The sequence below is a fragment of the Centruroides vittatus genome, unplaced genomic scaffold, assembly GCF_030686945.1.
Source record: "Centruroides vittatus isolate TY-2023 unplaced genomic scaffold, ASM3068694v2 contig_417, whole genome shotgun sequence".
NCBI lineage: Eukaryota > Metazoa > Arthropoda > Arachnida > Scorpiones > Buthidae > Centruroides > Centruroides vittatus.
This window is the reverse complement of record NW_027122227.1, coordinates 1,771,712-1,797,160: the sequence shown is the minus strand read 5'-3', so window position 1 is coordinate 1,797,160 and position 25,449 is coordinate 1,771,712. Positions and strand designations below refer to the sequence as shown.

At 28.1% G+C, this 25,449-nt stretch overlaps 1 protein-coding gene across 3 annotated transcripts; it reads left to right on the top strand.

Moving 5' to 3' along the window:
• The first annotated feature begins 460 nt into the window (after positions 1-460).
• Positions 461-25,449, top strand: LOC136976657 (sodium/calcium exchanger Calx-like). 3 transcript variants are annotated; one of them, XM_067272003.1, is made up of 14 exons: positions 461-479; positions 3,595-3,707; positions 13,976-14,331; positions 16,635-16,761; positions 18,754-18,970; positions 20,381-20,448; positions 20,696-20,863; positions 21,439-21,501; positions 22,482-22,663; positions 23,444-23,679; positions 23,922-24,260; positions 24,341-24,519; positions 24,680-25,009; positions 25,105-25,449. In XM_067272003.1, exons 3-14 carry the CDS (start codon positions 13,982-13,984, stop codon positions 25,333-25,335), a joined length of 2,490 nt encoding a protein of 829 aa, XP_067128104.1. In that variant the 5' UTR covers positions 461-479; positions 3,595-3,707; positions 13,976-13,981; the 3' UTR covers positions 25,336-25,449. The 3 variants fall into 3 exon arrangements, with proteins under 3 accessions (XP_067128104.1, XP_067128103.1, XP_067128106.1); XM_067272002.1 differs by lacking the exon at positions 461-479 and adding an exon at positions 2,581-2,599; XM_067272005.1 differs by lacking the exons at positions 461-479; positions 21,439-21,501 and having other exon boundaries at positions 3,370-3,707.

Sequence of the window (25,449 nt, the reverse complement as noted above, 5' to 3'; positions counted from 1 at the left end):
AAAGACACAACTCCTTATCGATATTAAATTTTTTTTTTTACATAATCTGCAATGACTTGTAGGAATTTAAAAACGTTTCGTTAGTCGCTATTCTTTAACCAAAAATTTAAATTAGCTTATACTTCAAATTAACAATTATTGAACAAAATACAGATCACCGCCGGCGGATGCTTTGTTTCTAGTTTAATCTGCGTGTAAATATAGATATTGAGTTTGGCAAGAGGATAGTTAAATAATTGTTATAAACACAATACTAGTGTTTGTTTATGATTTAAACCTATAGAATCGATACTTACGAATCTTCGAGGAATTTTAATTTTTGATGGGGTTAAAACGTAGGTGTCACGACTCCTCGTTAGTTGCATTCCTACGTGTCTACCTAGAGTTAGAATAATCATTACCTCAATGCCATTCATTTGCGAAGAGAATGGGTAGTAGTTTCTGACGTCACTATGAGCCATATCCGGGATGAATATAATGTGAGAAACTTTTCTTTAAGGGATTAAGTTGACATCGAACGCGAACTCTGATGAATAATAATCTATTTTAAGACCCTTATGATCCAATCAATAATTTTAGCCTTTAATTCCGGTGCTGCACTTTAAATCTTCCTTTTAAAGCCAGTAATTGCTATGTATTAAGAGGGAAATTTAAAAAAAAAAATGAAGATTCATCATTATTAAATAGATAAAAGCTTAGTTTTAAAATACACACGTGGAAGAACGAGTATGTAAAACATTCCAAACACGTGTTTATGATTCATCGTATTTTCTGAATGGAGACGTGGCAAACTCCTCCAACTAGATTAGAATAATAGCAAATTCATAAACGGTAGGAAGAACTTTTATTATTGATTGATCTTCAGAAAGGGTTTTAAAAATTTCTAGAAAAACAGACACGTTTTACAGAAAATTCCCTGAATAAAATGTCTGTGGGGATTTCTAAGGAAGTAAGTGAGTAGAAGGTCATTTGGGCTATTGAAAAAAAAAAAAAAAACGACGTTTCATTATTTATATACTCAATATTTCATTTCTAATTTACTACTTTATCGCATTTTCTAATCTCTTACTTAACAATATTAGCTAATGAATCGAAAGTTAAATATTACTCGTGTGTATAGGTTTAAAATTTAAATATTTTTTTATATATTAAATTAATCGAGTTTACCTATAAATTATTCTAAATTGTAAAATAAACCGAGGAAAAAAAGTCGACAATTTTATTTGATTTATTTTTTATATTTTGGTATTTTACGTTGCGTATAATGTTTGTGAATTAAATGCTTTTACGGATATTGTTACTTGTAATCGGAAGAGACGATAGAATTATTTTCATCCATAATTCTTTTAGAATATATTAAAATATTATAGGAAAAAATAACAATTATATATTTATTTTCTGCGCAAATTTTATAGTAAAACGAATGTTTATTTCAGTTTTTCACTATAAAATGAGCCGAAAAAACTCATTAAATCTTTATATTATATATATACTTTTGATGAATTTTGTTACATAAAAACATGGCAAGAGATAAAGATAGAAGCCAGCAAATAACAATTTTTTATTTTTATACGGGGGAAAAAAAAGAACTTATCTGCCAGCTTATTGCGATTTTATTTTATTTAAAAATTCCAGAGTAATATATTAAAACTTTTATATATTTTCATTTATAAATAATCTTATAAATTTGAAAATAAACTCGGAAAATAATTCAAGTTGGGTTTAATAAATTGCTAAAAAAAATAGAGAAAAATGTTGGATTTTTTTTTATTTTTTGTAGTAAAGATACAGAAATAAAGAAGTAAAGAGATAAACAACATAATTAAATTTAAAATATATATTATTTTAAGCTATTTTTAATAGGAATATTTACCAAGAAAAGATGTGTAAAATCTGTGTAAAGTGTTGTATTTTATTCCATTATCCTATGGAGAATTGACACGTGACTAAATTCCTATCATAAAAATTAAATGTCATTAGCTTACTCAAAATAATTAACCCGTTATTTAAATAAGAAATTAATTTGCATACCAGTATCACAATTTAATTAACAAAAATTAATTCCGTAGGTTTTAATTGGAAAAATTACTATATGAAACGTCGAATTCGTCTTTTAATTCATTTATTATTTTCCGTTCTTTGCAGAAATTTGAGGAGGGGCGAAAAAAAAAAAATTATATATAAATATAATTTAATTAGGAAATTCATTTTTGTTTGACGTAAAAATTATTTTCAATTCTCCTTTATTAAATTTACAATTTTTCCGTATGAAAAATGAATACATAAATGATTAAAGAATTGTTTGTTTTATGAATGCCACGCTTCTTTTTAATTCCCGAAATTTAAATATCGCTCGACCTTATTTGCATAAATTCTATTTAATGCGCCGAAAAAAAGGGAAATAAAGTGTGAATTATTCAAGAAGAAATATTTTTTTTGAAAAAAATAAGCGATTTCCTTACATTTCTGACGTGTATTTCAGCATCTGTTTAATGAATTGATCAGCAACAGGCTTATCTATATCGCTGTAAATTATCAAATATATATACTTTGAGCTTATGGTAATTAATGGAAATAGATGTAATAAATTTCTATAGAAGTATGTAAATGTTAATTTTTATAATTAAGCTAATTATGGTGATGATTAATTAGATTAATTTAGCATTTAGTTCAGGCATAATCGATGAAGCTTTTCGTTTGTTTCCATAGTTTACAATTACCGGTTGTTTTTTTTTTTTTTTTTTTGTGTGTGTGTGTTTCCATTTGTAAAGAGTAAAGTTCAACGACCATTGACCTCGATTAGCAAGAGAGAATTGCATATTTTTTGGTCACATTATACGGCATAACGATAAAAAGATGGTAATTCAACCATTAAGGAATGGATTTTCTTCTTTCGTGAACTTTATCCACGTTTTGATTTTTTGTTTTTTCCAGTTTTCCAGTTAATTAAACTACAAATGTTTTAATATTTTACAAGTATTTTCACTTAAGAAAAACTCATTTTCATATTCTACAAAAGAAAACTCGCCTTGATTAAATATTATTTTATAATTTAGCGGTGTAAAAAATGGCATCTTTTCAACACCCAAGTCACAGATAAAAATACATTTTTTTTATTATAAAATATTTAAAAATATATTGATAATTAATTAGTCAGTTCCTAAAATAGTTTAAACGAATAATTGTTATTTTAGTTCCTTTTTTTTTTTATCTGTAAGTAAATTTAAATCGAATGAACTGTGTTAATTTCAAACGGATTTAAAATAATCCTTCATTAGAATGCTACGGATGAATTTTAAAGGGGAGAATTAAATCCTTTCTCTAGAATTATAAATTATCTGTAATAAAATGCACTTAAAGAGTAGAATTTTCTAGATGAAAGAGGAATATATTTTATTTAAATTTGTTGGATCCCTTATTAGTTAGTGCGCGTATACAGCAAACATCTGTACAGCCATAAAAACAGGCTTATTATCAAATGTACAAGTAAAGCTGTTCCTGCGCAGTGTGACAACTAGACTCTCTTTCCGATAGGTTCTACACATATATAGAATATGTAGGATAATATATAGTGATATTTCTTTTGTTTTCTAGCTGGATTCACGCCCACATCACGCTGTTACAGCAGCTTTGTGAGTCACTCAATGCCGTGCTATCGTTGAGTTAACACGTGTTGGTTGTATCGTCCGATCGTCCTCTACTTACAGGTAAGTCGTTTTACTATTCCTCTATCCGTTTTATACGTTTATTCTGTTGCAAAATATATGCTTAAAATAGAAGCCAATGTTGCACGCTTCGCTCGTTTCTACGATTTTTTCAACATCTCGATCGATTCGGCATATATTTTCATTAGTTTTTAGTCTTTGTTCCTACGATGGACCTATCAATCCGGGCGAAGAGTGCACGAAAATAGCTTTCGGTATCTCGGCATACGCTATTTTTAAGTGATTAAAGTAGCCATGTGTGCTCCTGTATTTGGAAAATTTTATTATTTTTACATTTATTTTCCTTCGATCCGGTTATGTTATTAATTATTCACGCGGTGTAATTTCCAATCTGTCAGTATAATGTTTGAGGATTTATTTACTGCTGGATTATGTTTATCGTACAAGAGAAATTCTTGTTAGATTATTCTGTCATCGAACAACAAAACAACAAAAAAAAAGAAAATTCTTTTTGTCACGTGTTGCCGACGTCAGCGTAGTGATCAAATTTAATTTGTGCTTTTGGGACTCTTGTGCTTCTGACATTTTCTTTTTCTTTTTTTAAAACAATATTTATTAATCTTTATCATCTATAGAAAATAATTATCTTTTTTTTAATTTTTTAAATAATTATTTCCGTCGTTTGAATTTACTCAGTGTCACATTAATCATTTAAAAAAAATAGCTGAAAGATAAGGGCTTAAAAGTCATTTTACTGTTTACTTTGAATTAAAAATTTAAAGGAAACTAAACTAAATATAAAAAGTAACAGTTATTATTATTATATAGGCTATTTTAGAGCTTTAACCTGTTTTTTAAAATATGTATAAGATTTGAATGTTTTAAATGGGTCTCGTGGCCACTAAATAGAATTTAGTCGCTAAATTTTTACTGTAGAAAAAAGTGTTAATGTTAAATGATCAAATCTTCTCTCCAGAAATTGTTTAGATAAATCGAAAATAGCTTTAACAGTATACTCTGCTAGTGTAGATGCTTACGTATTATTCGATATTCCCAAGGAGTTTTAGCATTTTTAGCTGGCAATAACGTTATAAAAATGACAGTTTTGTGTGTGTGTGTGTGTGTGTGTATGTGTGCGAATTAATCACGGAGCGAGTAAACACCAGGAAAAATTCCCACATATTCAATGTCAGTAGTTTTTCCTCCATTGCTACTAACCTACATAACTCGATCGCGATTAAAAGCTAAATAATACAAAGTAGAAGGTGTTTACCTTCCGTTACGATTCAGATACATTCCGTCATGGCTCCTAACTTCTGTATAGAAGGCGGAGATCCATTTTATTTGATAGGTGACTCATACTACGTAACCGGAATTTACAGCAAAAAATGATTAAACTAAGAGGAAAAAAAGGTTTAATGCGAATAGGAATGACGTCAGAACGATACATATTTTGATATAAAATATTTAAAAAGTGATCAAAGTTTAACATAAGAATTGAATTTCGAGAATTGGGATGGAGGGAGGCAGTTGTCATGGATACAGTTTTATTTTAATTCACTCGATTCCGATGTTTACTGTTTTCCCTGGAGTAAAATATGTCATTTTGTAATCAAATATATTGTCAAATTTTTTGTTCTTTTATGAGTCATACAATGCAATGAAAGATTTTATTATTTATGTTTGCATCGAACAATATTTTGTTCTTTTTATGTATAAAATATTTATTAAGAATAATCCTTGTAAAATTTATTTTCTGTAAACAATTGTACATTTTTTATCCTTCTTATTGATAAAGAAGAACATCGTAAAAATAATTATTCTGTAGTATTTTTTGAATCGATAATGGATCTTCTAAGATTCTTAGACATTAATGACACTCTTTAAGCATAATTTAATGCCCGAGTTAATGAAATGGAAGGCGAAAACGTCTGAATGTCGATATATTTCTTGATTATTTTGCATAATTTTCGCAAAGATTAATGCTAAATAAAGCTATTTAGATATTTCACATCGATCAATATTTTACTACTAAGAATTGTAAGCGGCATGAAAATTTAATTTTATTATTGTAGTAACATTTAACGCTTTAAAATTAAATTTACCTTTTTATTTTATTTTTTTAAAGTTTCTAACGCGATTTACTCATGAAATTTGTTCATAAATTTATACTTTTCTTCATTAAATAAAGCGAAAAATCGAAACGTAACGCATTTAAAAACTTAAGTAACATTTTTCTTTTACTAGATTCACTTAACTAGAAAATAGATTTCTAAGCTAGATTTACTAAAAATCCGTTAATAGGTTGATTAATCGTTGCCATTAAGACACGTGAATATGTGCATGATATATAAATTCCGTTCGAGTTTGTTTACACGTCGTACGAGGCTGTGAGAAATTGGATTTTTCAAGAAAACAAATGACATCGAAATATTATTAATTGTTTAATTCAGCGAGTTTGTTTATCTAGTTAAGAAGTCGACTACTACTTTTAATTCAAAAAATTTCACGTTCTGAATAACATATGGAATAATTTTCTCGGGTAGTATTTAATAACACTAAGCGCAATTATTAACAGAGCATGAAACACACCTGCAAAATTTTATCTTTTAGGTTAAAACTGCTCGTAAGAAATTCTCTTATCAAGTTTTAATATTGTTATGATGTTTACAACTGTTTTTCTTGTGAATTTTCTCTATTTCTATTCTATATTTTCTTTTAAAAAAAATATACATAAATTTACTTACGCACGCTTGTCTTTAAAATTTAATACTTAAAAAATCTTATTAAAGTAACTAAAATGTGGAAAAATAAAATCTAATTTTAGTCTTTGAAAGCTTAGGAAAAAGGATTTTTTTTGTTATTTTTTAAATTCTTAAAACAATCTTCCCTCCACGAGGAACTCCTACACGATGTCATGACATCATCAATTGCCTACAACCTCTCTAAGAGCTGGATGATACATGATTCGTGTTGCTAATAGTGGCAGGTGAAGAGAAAAGAGCGGATGTTAACCTGAGCGTAACCTTTTACTGCCATTCTGTTTTAGTTTGTAAGGACCGTTCCATTTTCTTGTACGGACGTTTTCTAATTTTATTATTATTATTTTCTTTTTACTATTTCTCTCGTATTTTTCTAATTTACTCTTTTTTTTCCCCCTAATTCTTCTTAATACTCCCGAGTAATGACGAGAATGGGACGTAAGCAGAAAATCTTATTCAAACTTTCTGGTTAGATTTTAATGTTATCAAATGTCAAAAGGAAGAAAATAATTGCGTGTGAACTTTTGGGAGGAGTTTTGCCTCGCGTAATTGAGAAAGTTCGTGGAGTTATTATTATTATTTTTTTTTTTTTCAACTGCAAAAATGCGCATTTAATTATGTTTTGTTTCCTCTTTTTTTTAAATTTTCCAATTTTATAGCTTTAGCCGGATTTTGTGTATAATTTATTAATTTTTCCATTAAGATTAGTAAAGAATAATCAACTTTTTAAAAACTACTTTAATGTAGAACGTCGCTTGAAGCAATATTCTCCTACTGTATAATAATCGACTGGAACTTTGCCAGTATGAAATAGCCTAATTTCTAAATTTTTCTATTACGACTAGCTAATTTAACACGAAGACTGTTTTACGTTAATCGCTTTTAAGTGTTTTATTAATATTATTAAGTCTTAAATGAGATATTTTTACACCGTTTTCTCAATAAATTTGGTTTCAGATTCCGAACGAACTTAATGTTAAATGCATTAAAAGATATAGACAAAAAAAAAATTAAAGAAAAAAAATTCTAACGAGACAATACAAAATCAACCTTGTAAAATGGGGTCTTGTACAATTTTTCTCGACCCATTTTCCATTGTTTCTCTATGGGATCCCATCCGGTTTGTGAGTTTTACGTTACATATTACTTGAAAAAAAAAATAATAATAATAATTGAAATATTATTTAAATTTTATAATGGGAATTTACGTGTTAAACGTGTTAATGAAAAGTTTGGCCATCTTATTATACACCCGCCAGATTTCTATATACGTCTACAGCAACTGTTTGTAGGTTAGTTAACCATCCCATTTCCTGTTACTACTAACTCATCTATTGTCTGACATCACTTGTAAAGGGAAAGTTCACGTCTAGAACAAAACACCCACGACTTAACCTAATTTAGAAGTAAGAAATGAATTAAAATGTTAAAGACCTTCTCTAATAATTTATAAAAAGAAGAAAGTCGTGCCCACGAAAATGACGTATCCCACGTAATGTGAAATATCGAGAGATTAAGTCAGAGAGATTTTTATTCTGTTACGAATCAGAGTTTTAGTTTACAAAGAAACAGGTCAGGAGTTTGGCAATTACCAATAAAATTTCTCTAGTTTAAGTTGAGAAAGGAAAAAATATATATATAGTTAAATCATTAACTTAATTGTGATGTTGAAAATGTTAAGAAGGGTTAAATTAACATTAAACATTTAGAAGACAGAGCAAAAAATATAGGGCAGTTACAATATGATTTCCTTTATTGGGGTTAAACGCAATTAGATTTCTCTTTTCCTAATTAAGTAAAACGTGAGAGAAACGAGCTTTACGCAGCTAATACACGATACATTTAGTTCAAAATTCAAAATTTATCATCATGTAAATCAGTTATTCGAATTGCAGATGAAGCATGAATCACGTTTGCCCTCTTCCGTTTCCTATCGCATAAATATATTATCTTAGATACGTGCCACAGTATCTTGTTTATCCTGTAACCTAAAGTGATGCATAAAGAGATATGTGATGCATAAAAATGTACTTTATTCTAAGTAAACAGCACAGAAATACATTTTGGAAAGAATGATTTGGTCAAGATGACATCAGTAGTCCACTGACTATACTTTGAGAATCTCTGATCTGAATCATGTATTAGATAATCCAGATTGATTGCTTGATAATTATATGGTTTTTAAAGTTTAAAAAGGTATTATTAATTGTTAAAAATCGGTATTTTCATAAATATTCTGGATACACGAGAAAATTGAAAAATTTCTAATAGCAGAAAAGGTATAAATTTTTAATAAAAATCGATTTTAAATTTAAAAAAAAAAAACGTGTGTTTCAATATCAGGAAGTACTGAATTTTTAAGTTTAAAGGAACTAATACTCGAACTTTTTATTTTTTATTTTATTTTAAAGCAATTTTGTAATCAAATCAGTACAAAAAAAGGTCATTCATCGATTCGTTACGCATTATAAAATTAAAAAAATAAGAAAAGTCCGGATGTGTAAAATTGCAAAAAGTTTTTTAACATCCTTAATAAATTCCTTTACTCTCTACACGTGAATAGTAAAATAAAATAAGGCAGAAAAAATAAAAATAAAAAAAAAAACAATGTGCGAATCACGTGGCGACGATGACCCGACCCTTAAGAACTATTGGAGCGAATCTTTGTCCTGCCACGAATCGTTTTTGACCCAGATTATCCTCATTTAAACAATAAGGAATTCTTTCAGATAGATAATCGTTCAATGGCAAATCCATCAAAGAAGAAGAAGAAGAAGAAGAAAAATTCACGCTGAAGATCAACTTATCAACACGCGATGCGCATCATCTGTGACAAGTATAAAAAATAATATTTATTATTATTATTATTTTTCAATATTTAAACACAATGAACCGAACTCCGACCAATTATAGCTATTTATTGACTATTGTAAATCCTTACAAAATTGGGTAGCATGACATGAATTTTATCATAGTTGATCACTTCTCCATGTGAGAGACAACTCGCTGCTGTATTGTGTAAGTAGAATTGATTTATATCTTTAACATTATATATAGATAGATAGATAGATAGTTTTTAATCTTCGTTTTTTTATTTTATTTATCTTTTTGCTCGTTTTATTTTTTAAATTATAGAAATTTTAGTTTTAAATCTCTCATCTGGATTCAGATATCGAGCACTTGAAATTCGATTTTCCAACTCATCTTGCTCTTGTTTCAACTTCTTTCGACAACTTTTATTTTAAGTTTTCTTTTCTTTCGATAAAAAACTAATTTCAAAGGAAAAAAAAATAACGTTTCTTTATTCGATATTTCGTGAAATTCTCTTAAATATTCCACTTCGATTCGAGAGAAAGGTATATAACGTGATAGATAAAAGTTTTCGTTTCCCATCGAAATAATTTAAAAATCGATTATATAAATAGAAGATTTTTATGTATTATACACGGATATATCAAAGAAAATACACAAAAATAATTTATTTTTCGGCATTTGTAAAATAATTCCCCCGTTGTTCATTAATGCGATTTACAAGTTTCATAAATACGCAGAATGTTTGGCATTTCATGGAGAAAAATAGGGCACAAATCACACTTTGCTCTTTTCCTATTGAATTATCGTGTATACGTCCAATTTTACTGCACAATAATTGTGATATTTTTCTCTTATTTTTTCTTTCTAGTCATGTTTTGACGTAGCGAGTGAAGTTCTTTTATTGTTTTTTTTTTCTTGTTTTGGTCGCAGAAAAAAGTCACTATTTACAAACGAAAAAAAAATGTAGAAGTAAAGTAATTTTATTGCTTAAAGTAATACACATTTTATTAAATCAATTTAATATGCACTACACGAAAACTACTAATGTATTATTCAAAACCGTCCCGATTCGTTCAAAAATTAATTATTGTATTAGAGAGCGGTTTATAGAATTTAAATATTTTATAAAACATCAAACAAAACAGGAAGAAATTTGCACGTATTTCTGAATTCATCTTAAAATATAGCAAAAAATTAATAACTTTCTTGCATTAATAAATTATCTTTTTTTATAAAAATCATTGCTGGAATGCCCACTAGCTACGTGAGGCATACACCCACGGTCCTGGATCTAGAGAACCCCAAAATTAGAAAAATAATCAATTGTATATTATAATTTATAAATGATTCTAAACTTACAATTACAATTATTGGTTTATGATGTAAAATTATGTAGGGGCTCCCACTTGTGGCTGCAGCCGTCTGTCATATGTATATATATATTTATTTATTTATTATTATTATTTTTGGGCTATTTTCGGCTGTGGGATATGACGGTTGGCAACCCGTCGTGTACACCAAAAAGGGGTATTTAAGGCAACACCAACCGGCTATAGAGGCTTTTTGTCCTTCCTTGGGAAGACTGGTGAGTCATACGGACTACTGCGGGACAGTTTTTACAGGCGAATAAGGGACAATTCGTAATCGTGACCCGACTATTCTACGCCTCGGACAAGTACGTGTGTTTCGTATGTGTTTTAGTGTTCCCCAAGTGTCGTGTGTCACTCAATATTTATAGACAAACGTTAATATATATTGTGAAATATTCACCTCTACCGTGATTACTTTGTTCCCAAGTCGAATTGGGTTACGGCGTGTTGAACCATCTATACTATAATATTGTAACGGTGAGACTTCAGGTGCGGGTGAAATCGTATCTTGTAAACCTAACCATATATATATATGGTTAGGTTTACAAGATACGATTTGTATATATATGATTTGATATAAAGATATATATATATATATATATCTTTATTTGTATCATCATCCCTATGCTATATATATAAACTTATTGCTAACTTGTCTCTGTCTCTTCTCCACGTGGTAATTCACCTACACCCACAATTAGCGAGAACACTGGTTCCTGCAATTTTCCACACACTCTTCTGTGCCTAGGGGTTCCGCAGGATCTTAATCCATTGCTGATAGAAATTCTAGCCAATTCTTTAATAATGATTGATGGAGATGATGAATGACTTTTTTTTTATTAATTAAAAATGTCCTTAGTATAGAAGTCATATATTTATTTGTATGAGCAACGTTAATATTCATTATCATCTTACCAGTTGATGACCTTGCCACGGAAATATCTTTAATCATAATTAATATGGACAGCAATAAATGTTACTTATATTAACTAAGCTTGATATAATCAATATAACCGATAATGCAGAAGTATTTTTCCTTTTGTATTTTTATTTCTTTGCACAAAATGGTTAGAAGAAGCGACAATTTATCTAATTACAACAACTGTTGTCACTTGTTTAACTTGTTACTTGTTCACTCTTTTTGATGATGATGATGATGATTGGAAATTAAATAAACGAAATCAAAATCAATTATTTTATTCTTAAAACTGATAAACATTTTCGAATTAATTATATAAATCTTAAGTTTCCTTATTAATTAAGAAATTCTTTACTGTAATTATAATTTTTATGTAGGCTCTACAGCTGTGGAGGATCTATTAATTAATACAAATTAAAAAATTAAAAAAATATAATAAATTTCTGAACGAATAGACAGATAATTTGTTACAAAAATCTTTATTTTAGTTATTTTATCAAAGTATTTGCTTCACTTGTTACTGCAATCAAGTTTGGATCAGACTTGAAGCAAGCTGCACCTTTTTTATGGCCTTATGAGTCTATAGCTTAAGGCCTCACATTTTTATACATACAGTATTATTATTTGGTAGAGGGGAAGGGCCTTTTATACAGCCACACAATAAGCGTAATTATTGTTACATCGTAAGCTAGTAAGGACCTTTTTTTTTAAAGTAAATTTTTAGTGAATGAATTACTTGCGCCACATCGTTTTACATAAAAAATATACCTAAAACGGTTGCAAATACAGTATAATTTATACAACATGAGTAGCTTGATTCGATGAATACTAAATAAACCTATCAATATTAAAATATACGTGCAATAAAAAGACTCATCTTATAGCCAAGTTTATGGACTCTGCTCGAACATGATGATAAATGGCAAAGTTACCGAATTGATTTGTGCCTTTAGTAGTTTAGATATGATAAAATATATATATATATATATATATATGTCGATAGAGAATTACTTTATTATTCCATCAAAGAAAATTGAATTTCGTATGAATTTTTCTTTTTTTTATCTTGATTAATCTTTATTCGCATTGATGCTTTTTCCACGCGTTTTTATGCCATTATGTTAATATAAATATATATTTTCTTTCATTTGTAAATGCTATTAACATCGAATAAAGTCTTTGCATTGTAGAATCTATACAGTAAAAAGATTTAGAATCAAATATAAATATATAAATCAGGTTGTAAATATTTAAAATAAATTAATCCCAGGCTGTTTTGTTAAAGTCGATAATTTGAAATCTTACATTAAGACGAGATTGTTTTGTTGTTGGAATTACTTATTTGTTTTTAATTTTGAAAAATTTAGGTCACGGTTTTTGGGTCAACAGATTTTAACGTTTCATAACGAGAGCTTTCTCCTAACGTTAACTAAAAATTTCCAAATTTCTCGACTGTTTTTATAAATAAATTTTAGCTCGAAACAAATTAATAAATTTACTAAATATTAATTTATTTTTTTAAAAAATATATATATAATAATATAAGCTTTTAATTACACAATAATTCTTTCAAATTAATTCAAGTTCAGGTTATATAAACAAGTTCATTTAACCTTTATTCTGTGTATCGCATTAAAAGCTTTATTCTGTACTATTTTCATTAAATTACATTTCAACAATTCTCTTATTTAAACAATATTTTTAATTAAAATTTTCTTCCGTTCTCACTCATCATAACGCATTTAATTTCTCATAAAAAAGACAATAAATTTAAGAAATTTACTTTACAAACCCGCACTTAGTTTCTTAGCCTAATATAAAAGAGAGAAAACAATTTTATCCATACAATTGCAATATAATCAATAAGCTACAAACAACCCCAACATAATAAACCTCCCAATGGACAGATAAAGCTAGTGAAGAATAATGAACGACGTTTTTATTCGATAATTAAATTTATATATATATATATATATATATATAAAGTGACAAAATGTGGAATTCTTGTTCTTTATTTTTTTTTATTTATTGTGGCAATAGGAAAAATAAATGATGATAATTTTAAAATTATTTTAAACTGTTATAAACATCTGCAGAATTTTCACATTTATCTTACCTTTAAAATAGATTTATTAATAATTAAAGTAAATATTATTGCTTTAAACAGTTATAAAATTCAACAAATTCATTCAAATGTAACCTGTATTTTTTGTACATTTAATCTGTTTTTATTAATATAAAAAAATGAATGCAATTGTTTCTTTATACAAGCACAAGATTTTATTAACTTGTCATTATTTTTCTGAGTTAAAGTAAAAAAAAAATAATAAAACTTGCAACAATAACCTTATGGAACAATTTTTCACTCAGCCATTTTTATTTTATTTTTAAATTAAAGTTTGCTTATTAATTATATTTATATATATACATATTTTTTATTTTCAGTAAATCATGGAATGCAATTCATCTTCTCTCGATAATTACTTGTGCTCAGATAAAGGTTTGCTCCTGCCATTGATTAATGAATACACATGGTCACGTGGATCGAGAGCCTTCCTCTATCTTTTAGGACTCATATATTGTTTTTTGGGTGTCGCTATTATTGCCGATATTTTTATGTGTTCGATCGAGAAAATTACCAGCAAAACTAGAAAAATCGTATTGTCTACCGTTAACGATACAGAACCCGAAGTCTTAGAAGTAAAAATATGGAATGATACTGTAGCCAATTTAACGTTAATGGCATTAGGATCCAGCGCACCCGAAATCTTATTATCTATTATAGAAATTATAGGGAATAGGTAAGTAATATTTTTTTAAAATTTGGTTTCTTTCTTTGTTATGCCTGCAACGTTAATACTCCCCCCCACTCAATTGGCCCTAGTTTTTATAGTAAAAAAGAAACAAAAATATCTGACATGCGAATCGAATGTACAGGTTTTTAAGGTTACTATAAGTGAGAAAATTGATTGGGTTGACTGTTTTAAATATATTAAATCAAAATGTCAAGTATTTGAATCGAATTTTTAATATATTCAAATGCATAGTCTACTTGGAAGATGTATTTCCGTTTCAACGAATTTCGAAGTTTGTAATATTATTTTTTTATATATAAAATGATTCTCGAAATTTGTAATATATTTTCTTGTATAAAATGTATTTATATAGTGTAATTTCTAAAAATTATTCAAGCATTTCTAGAATATTAATAACATAAAATGCTCACTTCCACGCAACATTTCCTTAATCGGGGATTTTCTACGAAGTATCAAGCTTTAAAAAAAAAATAGGCGAATAAAATAAAGGAATAAATATTTTATAAATTTAAATATATACTTTAAAAAATATATATTTATAATAAAATGCCACAGCCTCTGCTGTTTTGTATTAATCAATTATGTTAAATGCTATTCGTAAGTTAAGATTTTCATTAGGGAAATTCTATTTAATTTAGATTAAATTATTTTTAAAGAAGCGCTTTTATAATAAATTTTATAAATAATGAACATAATTAATATTCTTGCTATTTCATTAAGAACGTAATTAACGAGCATTTACATCTTAATAATTTTCATGAGTAATTGCTTAAGATTCTTCATTAAGTGACAGCCTCTAGCTAATTATTTATTTAATACACCGTAAATAGAATGGTTTTTTTTTAAATTTTTTGTTGTCAAAGTTATTATATACCTATACCTAACAAAGTACTCTTCTAGTATTTTTGTGGTTTCCTAGAAACGTCTTCTGCAACAATGCGTCATCGCACCTTCCTCCCTTTCAATAGGAAAATTATACAAATGAAGATAGATTACGAAATATTTCAAATTACAAGGAACATTAATATGCACAAGTTTATCGTAGTGAGGATACAAAAGGAGTTAGAAGCATCAATTGAAATTTAACAAGATGTGACACAAATACAGTGGCCATCCAACGGTGCAATACATTGTCGTGAATATGTAGTCCCTGACCCAAACACGCAAAGTAATATCCGTTCTATATTTCACTATGAAAATAATGATAAATATTCGTAGTATATGTACATAGTTATGAAAAATTAATAACTGGGCATAAATTATGCAAACCGTTCGTATGGTAATGCACTAATTTACTTTCGCTTTATTAGTCAATTTAATGTTTCAATATTATAATCTTTTTACGTATTTTATTTTCTGTTAAATTTACTTTTAAATCTTATACAGCATTAAAATTATTATTATTATTAATTTAATTTCTAGTTTTTAACATTTAAGCTATTACTTTTTTAATAGTAATTATCAAGTTTTTGCTCGATGAAATAAAGGAAAGAAAAAAAAACAAACTTTATACTGATTTTTCGAGAGAAAACTGATAATTGGATATAATAATATACAGTTTTTCTCATCCGTGAAATTACAAAATTTCTGATAAGAATGACCTTTTAACCTTTCCTTGTATGAAACTTTACCATTTCAACAAAAAAAAAGTAAATTTATTTTGCTAAAAATTGGATAAAAATATATAATTTTTAAGTTGAACTCTATTAATTTTTAATAAATATAGTAATAATAATACGTATTAAACGTTTTTAATATTTATCTTTCTTTTAAAAACTGTATTAGTAAGAACATAAACGTAATCAACTTTATATCTTTCATACAAAAACTTCTTCACCTTCTCAATTATTTAAAATATGCATTGAAATTCAGAAAGTTTTTTCCCCTTTACATATGTATGAATATCTGCTATATATATACATGAGTATCGGTTATGTTACAATTTTTATCCATATTTTAGAAACAAGATAAGCTACTACCATTATAAGCTTATGGAAAGAAGGTTAGACAATACTTTCTTTCATATTTTAAATATTACCATACAAATAATAAATGTACTAATAAAAAGAAGGATACATTTCTTTTTTTTATTAATACACGAAAATATAATGATATTAGAAATGATAATTCCGGATGAGGATGATGATGACCTATGAAACAAATGGAGAGACCAAATGCTTGCGAGCAGAACTTAATTAGAAAACTGTCTTGAAAATTTATGTCGTGGGTGTGATAAGAATTCTTTATATATATATATATATATATAATTATTTTATTTTTTCTATTAGATTTGAAGCTGGAGAGTTGGGACCCGGTACAATAGTCGGTTCCGCAGCTTTTAATTTATTTGTCATCTGCGCTGTTTGTATCACAGCGATACCACCGGGAGAATTCCGCCGGATACGTATGATTAACGTAAGTTGTTTTCTTACTTAGTTTTATAACTATCGATTTCGAAATTAACACGATAATGTTCGGCACTCGAGAGACTATTTTATCGATATTTTTTTTTATCCCCAAGTCACAGAACTAATCGAGTTTAAAGTCGATTAGTATAGAAAAACGCGCAGATTTAATCTAGGAATTTTTCGAACAACAAAAATAGAGTAAAGATGAAGTGGGATGTCCATTGTTTCTGACAGGTCTTTTAAATTGTTAAAGAGAAACAGATCTCGTTTAATACCAATTAAAAGAACTTTACGAGCTCGAGATGGGGTTAACGCTAAAGTAGTTCGACTTTATTTTTATACATAAAAAAAATCCTGTATAGAGTACCTGTGTTTTTAATGCTTAACAGTAAAAAAACCTTATTATATTTTGTATAAAAATTGTTTTGATATATAAAAGCTCACGCAGAAAATATTTATAATGGTATAAAGGACGTGAATAAAAGTCGATTGATACATCAGTTTCTTCTATAAAAAAAAAATAAATATTTAGACTAATTTACTAACTTTTTTCCTAATTTTATGAAGAAAAACGGATAAAATTAATACTTTTTTTATTGATAAAATGGAATGTTTTTTTTTATCCAATAAGCGCGGTGCTTTTTTATGGATCGCTGTAAAAATGTATTTAAAAAACGCATTTTTGGGGGATGATTAAAGAAAAATCAAGTAAAATAATTGACTTAAAACTGAAAAGAAATCAACAGATGGTGCAACAATGGCCGATCAATCACCGCTCGACTTGACTAATGTATCGGAGGAAAATGTCAATGATTCCCTCGCTACACTCGATGCTTTAATCATCGATAGAGTTACGGAAAAGTCGATCATCCGGATAATTACTCATCAATGCCCAGAAGAAACATTGTGATAATACAAATATAACTTATTTACATATCTTTAATCTATTTATAAATTGTTATAAACGTAATTGGGTCAAGCGTTGGGAGGGGGGGGGGAGAAAATATCTGTAATTGGTCTAAAAATATCGAGACCTCTTAATCCTTAATACGATATGAATTATTATCGGAGAGTATGTAACTATTAATAATAAATTCAAGAGTGAAAAGTCTGTTGGAGAAGAATAAAATGTTTGTTAGTTCAGGCACATCATAGACTGTTCAGTATATCCAGAAATCCGTGGAGAGTTGTTTGCTGCTGTTGTCATGGTAACTGCATTATCCTGTTGCTCCGAATCGCAGTTTAGTATTTTAGAAAGAGGAAAAGAATGAAGACAAAAGGCTTTCGAAAATGGAGAAATTATACTCGAAAATTCTTTTTAGTATTTTTAAAAATAACAACGTTACGAAATTTTCGATATTTTAAAATCTTTAACAAGTTTTTATTTGTTTTGCTTTGTTTTTAGAATTAAATTTGAAATTAAAATTTTGTTGTTATTTTTATTTAACGAAATTTTGATTATATGTAAATTTTATTACATAAAACGATTAAAAATTTTTAAAAGAATTTTTATATATTTATCGTCTGTTATTAAAGATGACGTATGTAGAAACTACCAGACACCTCCTAGTGAGAAAATTCTTTTGACGTTATTTAGAGATAGTTGCCATGACGACAAAACCCGAATTGAAAATTTAATCTTTCGATAATCAATTATTATCAACATAAGTGTTCTAATTTTGTAACATTTTTGAAATTAAAATTAAAATTTATTAACAACGACAACGCGTTAAATTTCGACGCGGTGGCATCATATCGAGACGCTTAATTAAAATATTTCCATCTTACTTTAAAAATTTTATAACGATCGAGTTAAATTGGTAATTTCCTACGATTTCACCAAAGTTTAAATTTTTCATTTCCTTTTTACCAAATCCCAATCGACTCTATCGCCTTTGTTTAAATCAAGGCTACTCTTACGAAAACAAATTAAACGACGACCGACAGCGCCATTTTGTAATTTCCAAATGTAATTTTTCCTAATTATAATCTTTTACAGGTGTTTATGATCACCGCTTTCTTCAGTATATTTGCATATCTCTGGTTATTGGTGGTACTCTTGGCCATTACACCCGAAAGAGTAGAAGTATGGGAAGCTTTGATTACTCTGTTGTTTTTCCCCATTTTGGTTATTTTATCTTATTGCGCGGATAGAAATTTCTGCATGGGAAAAAAAGTTCTACAACAAAAGCAACTAGAATTGGAATCCTCTAAAGGTAATTGCAATTATTTAGTAGTGTTTTGCTTATAAACGATTCAGTAGCGCGTTATAGCTTCGTGGGATCCAGGAAAATTTCGATTGAGGGCTTGTGTAGTGTTGACTGCAAACATTTTTTTAGGGGGAGCAATCTCCCTGTAAACTACTTCGTTTTTTAACGTGATATTTAGCGGGTGAAATTGTGCACTGTGCTAATGCATCCTCCGCCTATGTCACATCAGCAATCTAAGGTTGCTGATGTGACAAGATTCTTACTATTGTAATGAGTTTATAAAAGATTGGTTTGGGGCCCCCTGTTGATGGGGCCTCCAGGCAATTTCTTCTCTTTTTTGCCCATAAGATAACGCGCCGCTTAAAAATTTTTAAATTTATGCAAAATATATATAATTTTTACACGTAGAAGAAGAAAATTTAAATGCAAGAATAAATTAACTCTATAATAGGCCTACATGATACGCGTTAACGGAATAAATATTTAATGTTATTATTTTCATTCTTGCTTAATTTTTAATTTTATAATTCTCGTTATAAAGACGATAAAATAAATTTATAATTTTAATTACAATAATAAAAGATACATCAATGAACGTGTTAAAAAAATTCTTATACTTACGACTCTGTAAATAAACTAATTTATGATTGTTTAAAATCGCTTATAATATAAGCTAAATATTAAATTTTTATTGTATGAAGGCAAATAAGATTATATATATATTTACTCATTAAGAATAGAATTAAAATATAGGCCTATTTCCTATCGCATATATCGTTCTTATATATGTGATTGAATATAATTTCTTTGTACATTATTCTGTGAATTAAATAATCTTAAAAGAATTTTACGCCGTTCAAATTATACGCATCAAAGATAAATTCTAATTAGCGGCAATCCGGCTAATTTCGAAATGATGCTTTAAAATGAACACTGATACGATAATCTTCCGCAGATTTGAAAATTCTCATTTATGTAATCATTATGCATTTACGTACAACTTTAATTAAGTAAACAGTTTATTCACGTTTTAACGACGCGAAGATGTTTGCGTTTAATCATAAATCAAAAGAATTCTATTGTTTAAGACAGTTTATCAGGTTTTGTTTCTGTAAGAAGCACGTGCCATCAATAAATGTACGAGTAAATAAATGATGGAAAAGCAAACTTATAAGAATTAAAAATTCATATTATTGATATTATTATAAATGTCAAACCCTTTTTTTTTTGTTATTTAGATATAAATTTTAAATATATTTTGCTTAGAAACTTATTTTAAAAATAAATTAAGCGCATAAAAATCCAATTGATGCAACTGAAAGTATAAAGTTTGTTTTAATATTTATAAAATTACTTTATAAAAGCTTTGCTGTATTGTAAACATTTATATGTATATATATATTTTTTCATTTTCAGACATGGCCAATCGTAGCTATTTTCCTCGCGGCCGTTTAGATAGAGACAATCTCATTAGCTTTATCAAGGTAAGAATAGTGGACACAGCTGCCGCTTTCCTTTTTACTCTCATAACAAAAGAAACGACAAAATTGAACTCTATTCCTATAATCCTGGAGAATAGACGATTCCTTTACTAGATTGAATGAATGTACTGATGGAACCACCTGTTTTCTGACACGTATTCTATAAGAACGGCAATGCCGAAATAAAAGATGATTATTATTTTTTTTCTGTAAAGTTTTTCAAGAGGTGGATTATCAATTTATTTTTCAGGAAATTAGGAAAAATCCCGGTTTATCGGAAGAGGATGCAGCCTGTTTAGCAGCCTCACGATTGGTAGAAGAAAAAGATCATTCACGAATGTGGTATAGAGTCGGAGCTATTAGGAGTATAACCGGAGGCAGAAAACCAAAACCAAAACTCAGCGAAAAGTTAAGAGAGGTAATGTTCTGGAATGCAAACGTAAAAATGATTAATTTATAATGATAATTTTATAATTATAATTATATGTTTGCAATTATATCTACACCCTGTAAATAATAATAATAATAATAATAATAAAATAATAATAATAAAATATATAACTCAATTAGATGGTCCATTTTAATATTATAGAGCTTATATCCGTGTACCGTTTTCCACTTATCAAATTAAATGTACAGTACAATAATTATTATAAATATAACGGTAGATTATTTTAATACATTTCAAGTCTTTCACTTCTAATGAATATAGAGATAAATATTCTGTAATAAATTATTATTATAATTTTAAGTTTATAAATTAAATGTTACCGTTATCGAAAAAAAAAAAAAATTAAAAATTCTCTACGTATCTCCTGAAATGTATTAAATAGCCTCCATTAAGAAAGACGTAAATGGACCATCTGAATAAATGTCTCGTATACTGGCTTATAAATTTGAACATGTGTGTGTCATAGAGTAGAATTGTTACTACTTGCTACTATAATTTAGAGATGTGTCTTATCTGAAATAACTCGAAATTTTTACTCCAAGCAATGCGAAGAACAAGTCAGAGCGCTGATGGCAATTGTGGAAGGGACGTCAACAAAGCCAAAGGTTTAGTTGTTTTAATGCAATAAAGCAGATTTATGTAAAGCATGCGTTGTATTGTGTGCTATTTTGCATAGTGTCTAAAAAAAACTTGAGGGTGCATGCATTGTATTGTTTTTTTATTGCTATTTGTATTTGTGTACACTGTGTGTACACTCTGTGCATGTTATGTCTACATAAATGTGAGTTAAATGAAAACCAATTTGTTTCAACGTAATTTAATCCTAATAAATGTAAATGTTGTTCGTCTTTTCTTAATATATTTGTTGTGCAAAAATAATTTCTTTTTTTCAAATGTTATGTTGTGGACTTGTTTCAAATGTTTGTTCTCTTAGTCTTACTTTAATTAATTGTTAATGTTAATTGTAATTAAAGTTCCATTCGAATGTCACATTTACATTAGATATAAAATTTATTATTTGACCAATAATTATATTTTAATGAGAACAAATACCATAATGGGATTACTTTAAACACGTTTACACATCACTCGTTGAATTATTATTGTGAAAGTATTTATAATCGAATGTTTTAGAATATTGAATTTCCATTCATTTTTTAATATAAGTTCAAATTATTTTAATTTGCATAAATGAATTTCTTTTTGTTTTGGTTAAAAAATAGCCTATATAATGTTGTTAATAAAGATATAAAATTTATATAGTCACAGATATAAATTATAATAATTTAACTTCTCATTACTACTACCTTTTGGGATTTCGAATATCAATGTTTGACTGCAGACTGTATATAACTCCTATTAATATATTCTAGTAAAGTCTAGATTCGCAGCTTCATCTAGATAGGTACAGCTGTAGAATAACGATATTAATGAGTCAGTTTAATTGAGAGGATATGTGCAGAGATAAGTTAAATTACTGAATGTAAACGAATTTGAATTGTCACCTTAAAACAAATCCATATTTGCAAAACTTTACATATAGAAATCGGAAACAATTAAAAAAAAAAAAACTTTATTCTCTCAGGTATATGATGCCATGCTAACTGACGAAGAAGGAAAACAACTTCGAACTGTAGCAAAAGGAGAAAGACAAGATATTTCTATAATCGAATTTACAGCAGCTTCGTGCGCTATTATGGAAAATGCCGGACGTGTTAATGTTTCTGTTCGTCGTCACGGAAAAACTAATAATAAAGTTTCCTGCAAGTGAGTTGTTTCGTTTTATTATTCGTTGGCGTTAATAAGTCCTCTAGGAGAAATGTACTAAATCTCTATTGGATAGTATGTTTTGTACGAAGTCTTGTTATAGAAGCTGTTTTGAATATGTTACGAAACGTATTATCGTCACCATATAAATAATGTAAATAAATTAGTGTTTTTGGACATTTTATAATCCTTTTCTAAATTATTTTCGTATAATTAGTAGATTGAACGCAAAGGAACAGTAATTTAGTGTTTTCTTTTTCCCCACAAGTTATAAGTAAATTATATCCTTTGTGATTAAATGAGGTAATATCAATTCAAACTATTAAAATATATGTATAATTTATTTTTTTTTCAAATATTTTGTTTGTTTAAAATATTCGAACTACGAGTTTTTCCTGTAAAATAATAAGTCCAAAACAACACTTGTCAAATACCTTTTGGGTACGTTTCATACACTGCCGTTCAATAGCCCAGAAGCGTTTCGGATATTGAATGACAATTTATGAAATATTTGACAATGCAAATCATTGTTTTGGACTAGGCCTAATTAATTCCTATAGGAAAATCAGTAAATTAATTCTAAAACTTTGTTGTAATACTTGGCTGTTTATTATGATTTCATTAATAGTTCATTGTTAACAGTTAACTGTTAATTTTGTAGTTTTATTAGAATTCCTTTCTTTGCATGTCTCCAATTTATTACGAATTTTGTATTTTAAAATGAATTATAATCTTTATCAATTGGTAATAAAGTACATATATTTTGCATTTCGTTAATAGATTCGAAACAATCGATGGAACCGCAGTCTCTGGAGAAGATTATATCGAAAAAAAGGAGTTGATAGTTTTTCAACCAAATGAAACGGAAAAGAAAATATTTGTTGAAATAGTGAATGATAATCAGTGGGAACCAGACGAAACTTTCTTTTTAAAATTAAGTCTGTGCGAAGATGAGACAGAAGAAGTCGCTCTAGGCAGAACTTGTATTATGGAAATTACTATCTTGAATGATGATGGTAAGTGAATGTAAAATGTGGATCTTGTGTAAATACTTTATATAGTAATTATTCACTGAATTTATCTTATAATTACACATTAAATTGCTTTTGTTTTAAATATATTCAAATTTGAATGTTAACAGAAATGAAAAATAACAACAATATCAAAGTCAAATTTTGAAAATTTTCGATGAAATAATAACTAGAAATAAACAGAAATTTTTATATTATTTCTAAAATATCAATTGATATGATTATAGAACCGGGTATTCTTCAGTTTAAACGAAGAGGTTTACTTGTTAAAGAAAGTGTTGGTGTTGTGTACGTACCTGTGATAAGAAAACAAGGTGCAGATGGCATAGTCTCCTGTAAATGGAGAACAATCGATAAATCGGCAATGAATGGAAGAGATTTTAAAGGAGGAGAAGGAGAACTCGTCTTTCAACATGCTGAAATAGAAAAAAATATAGAAATTCCAATTATCGACGATTTCGATGCTGAAAAAGACGAACACTTTGAAATTGAAATTTTAGAACCCAAAGGAGGAGCTAAACTAGGCCAAATTAATAGGACTACAATTACTATTACTAATGATGATGGTAAGAAAAATCATTGATTTTTAATTAAAATTGTATATTATACAAAATAATTCTCTTCTTCTTATTTTTCAATTGTTTAGATTTTAACTCTATTATGGGAAGACTTATGGTAATGACCAACGTGAATATAGATTCTCTTCGATTACAGTCAGAAACTTGGGTTGAACAACTGAAAGATGCAATGAATGTTAATGGTGGTGATTTAGAGAATGCTACTCGCATTGATTATATACTACATTTTATTACCTTTGGTTGGAAAGTAAGTCGATTCTGTTTAATGCTTGAATTCTTACTAGAAATTTAATAGATTACATGTTCTTAGAAAAAATAAACTTGATCATAGATGAAGTCAGAAGCTATTTTATGTAATATTTAAATTAAAGTTTCCATATCTAATTAAATTTATAAAATATTTTTAGATTATCTTTGCACTTGTTCCTCCTACAGCCATACTTGGAGGATGGTTAACTTTTGTTGTTTCTTTGATTGCTATTGGAATATTAACAGCAATCATTGGTGACATGGCATCTATTTTTGGCTGTTTAGTTGGTTTGGAAGATACTGTAACAGCCATTACATTTGTAGCCCTGGGAACATCACTTCCAGATTTGTTTGCTTCAAAAGCAGCAGCTACGCAAGAGAAATATGCTGACAATGCCATTGGTAACGTTACAGGAAGTAATTCTGTCAACGTCTTCCTGGGAGTTGGTCTACCTTGGGTGATTGCATCAATTTATTGGGAATCACGGGTAAATTGCTATTTTTTTTTTTTTTTTATATCTTTGAATATGTTCAATTTACTGATTTTTCTGATGATAAAATCCTGCTTTATATTTGTTTGCAGGGAGAAATATTTAAAGTAAAAGCAGGCACTTTAGGGTTTAGTGTTGGCATCTATTCAGCAGCTGCTTTTGTCTGCATAGGTTTATTAATGATGAGAAGATGTCTGAAAAGATGCGGAGGTGGAGAATTAGGAGGATCAAAAGTACTGGCTCACATATCTGCAGGTTTTATGATTTTTCTTTGGATTTTGTATATAGTGCTATCTTCACTCAAAGCTTATAATCATTTGTAAAAGAATTTCAAGAACATTTCTCAAATTTGTTGCTCTATAATATTAATCAACTTTTGGGCATTGTACTTGATTTCCTCTTTTCTCAGGAAATGATATGCAATCTCAAAACAAAAA

What these genes read in the sequence shown, in the direction of transcription:
- LOC136976657 (XM_067272003.1), top strand. Translation starts at nt 13,982, where the DNA reads ATGGAATGCAATTCATCTTCTCTCGATAATTACTTGTGCTCAGATAAA. An exon ending in AATAATAAAGTTTCCTGCAA is followed by an intron (nt 22,664 to 23,443) that starts GTGAGTTGTTTC and finishes TTTCGTTAATAG; the next exon opens with ATTCGAAACAATCGATGGAA. An exon ending in CAATTTATTGGGAATCACGG is followed by an intron (nt 25,010 to 25,104) that starts GTAAATTGCTAT and finishes ATTTGTTTGCAG; the next exon opens with GGAGAAATATTTAAAGTAAA.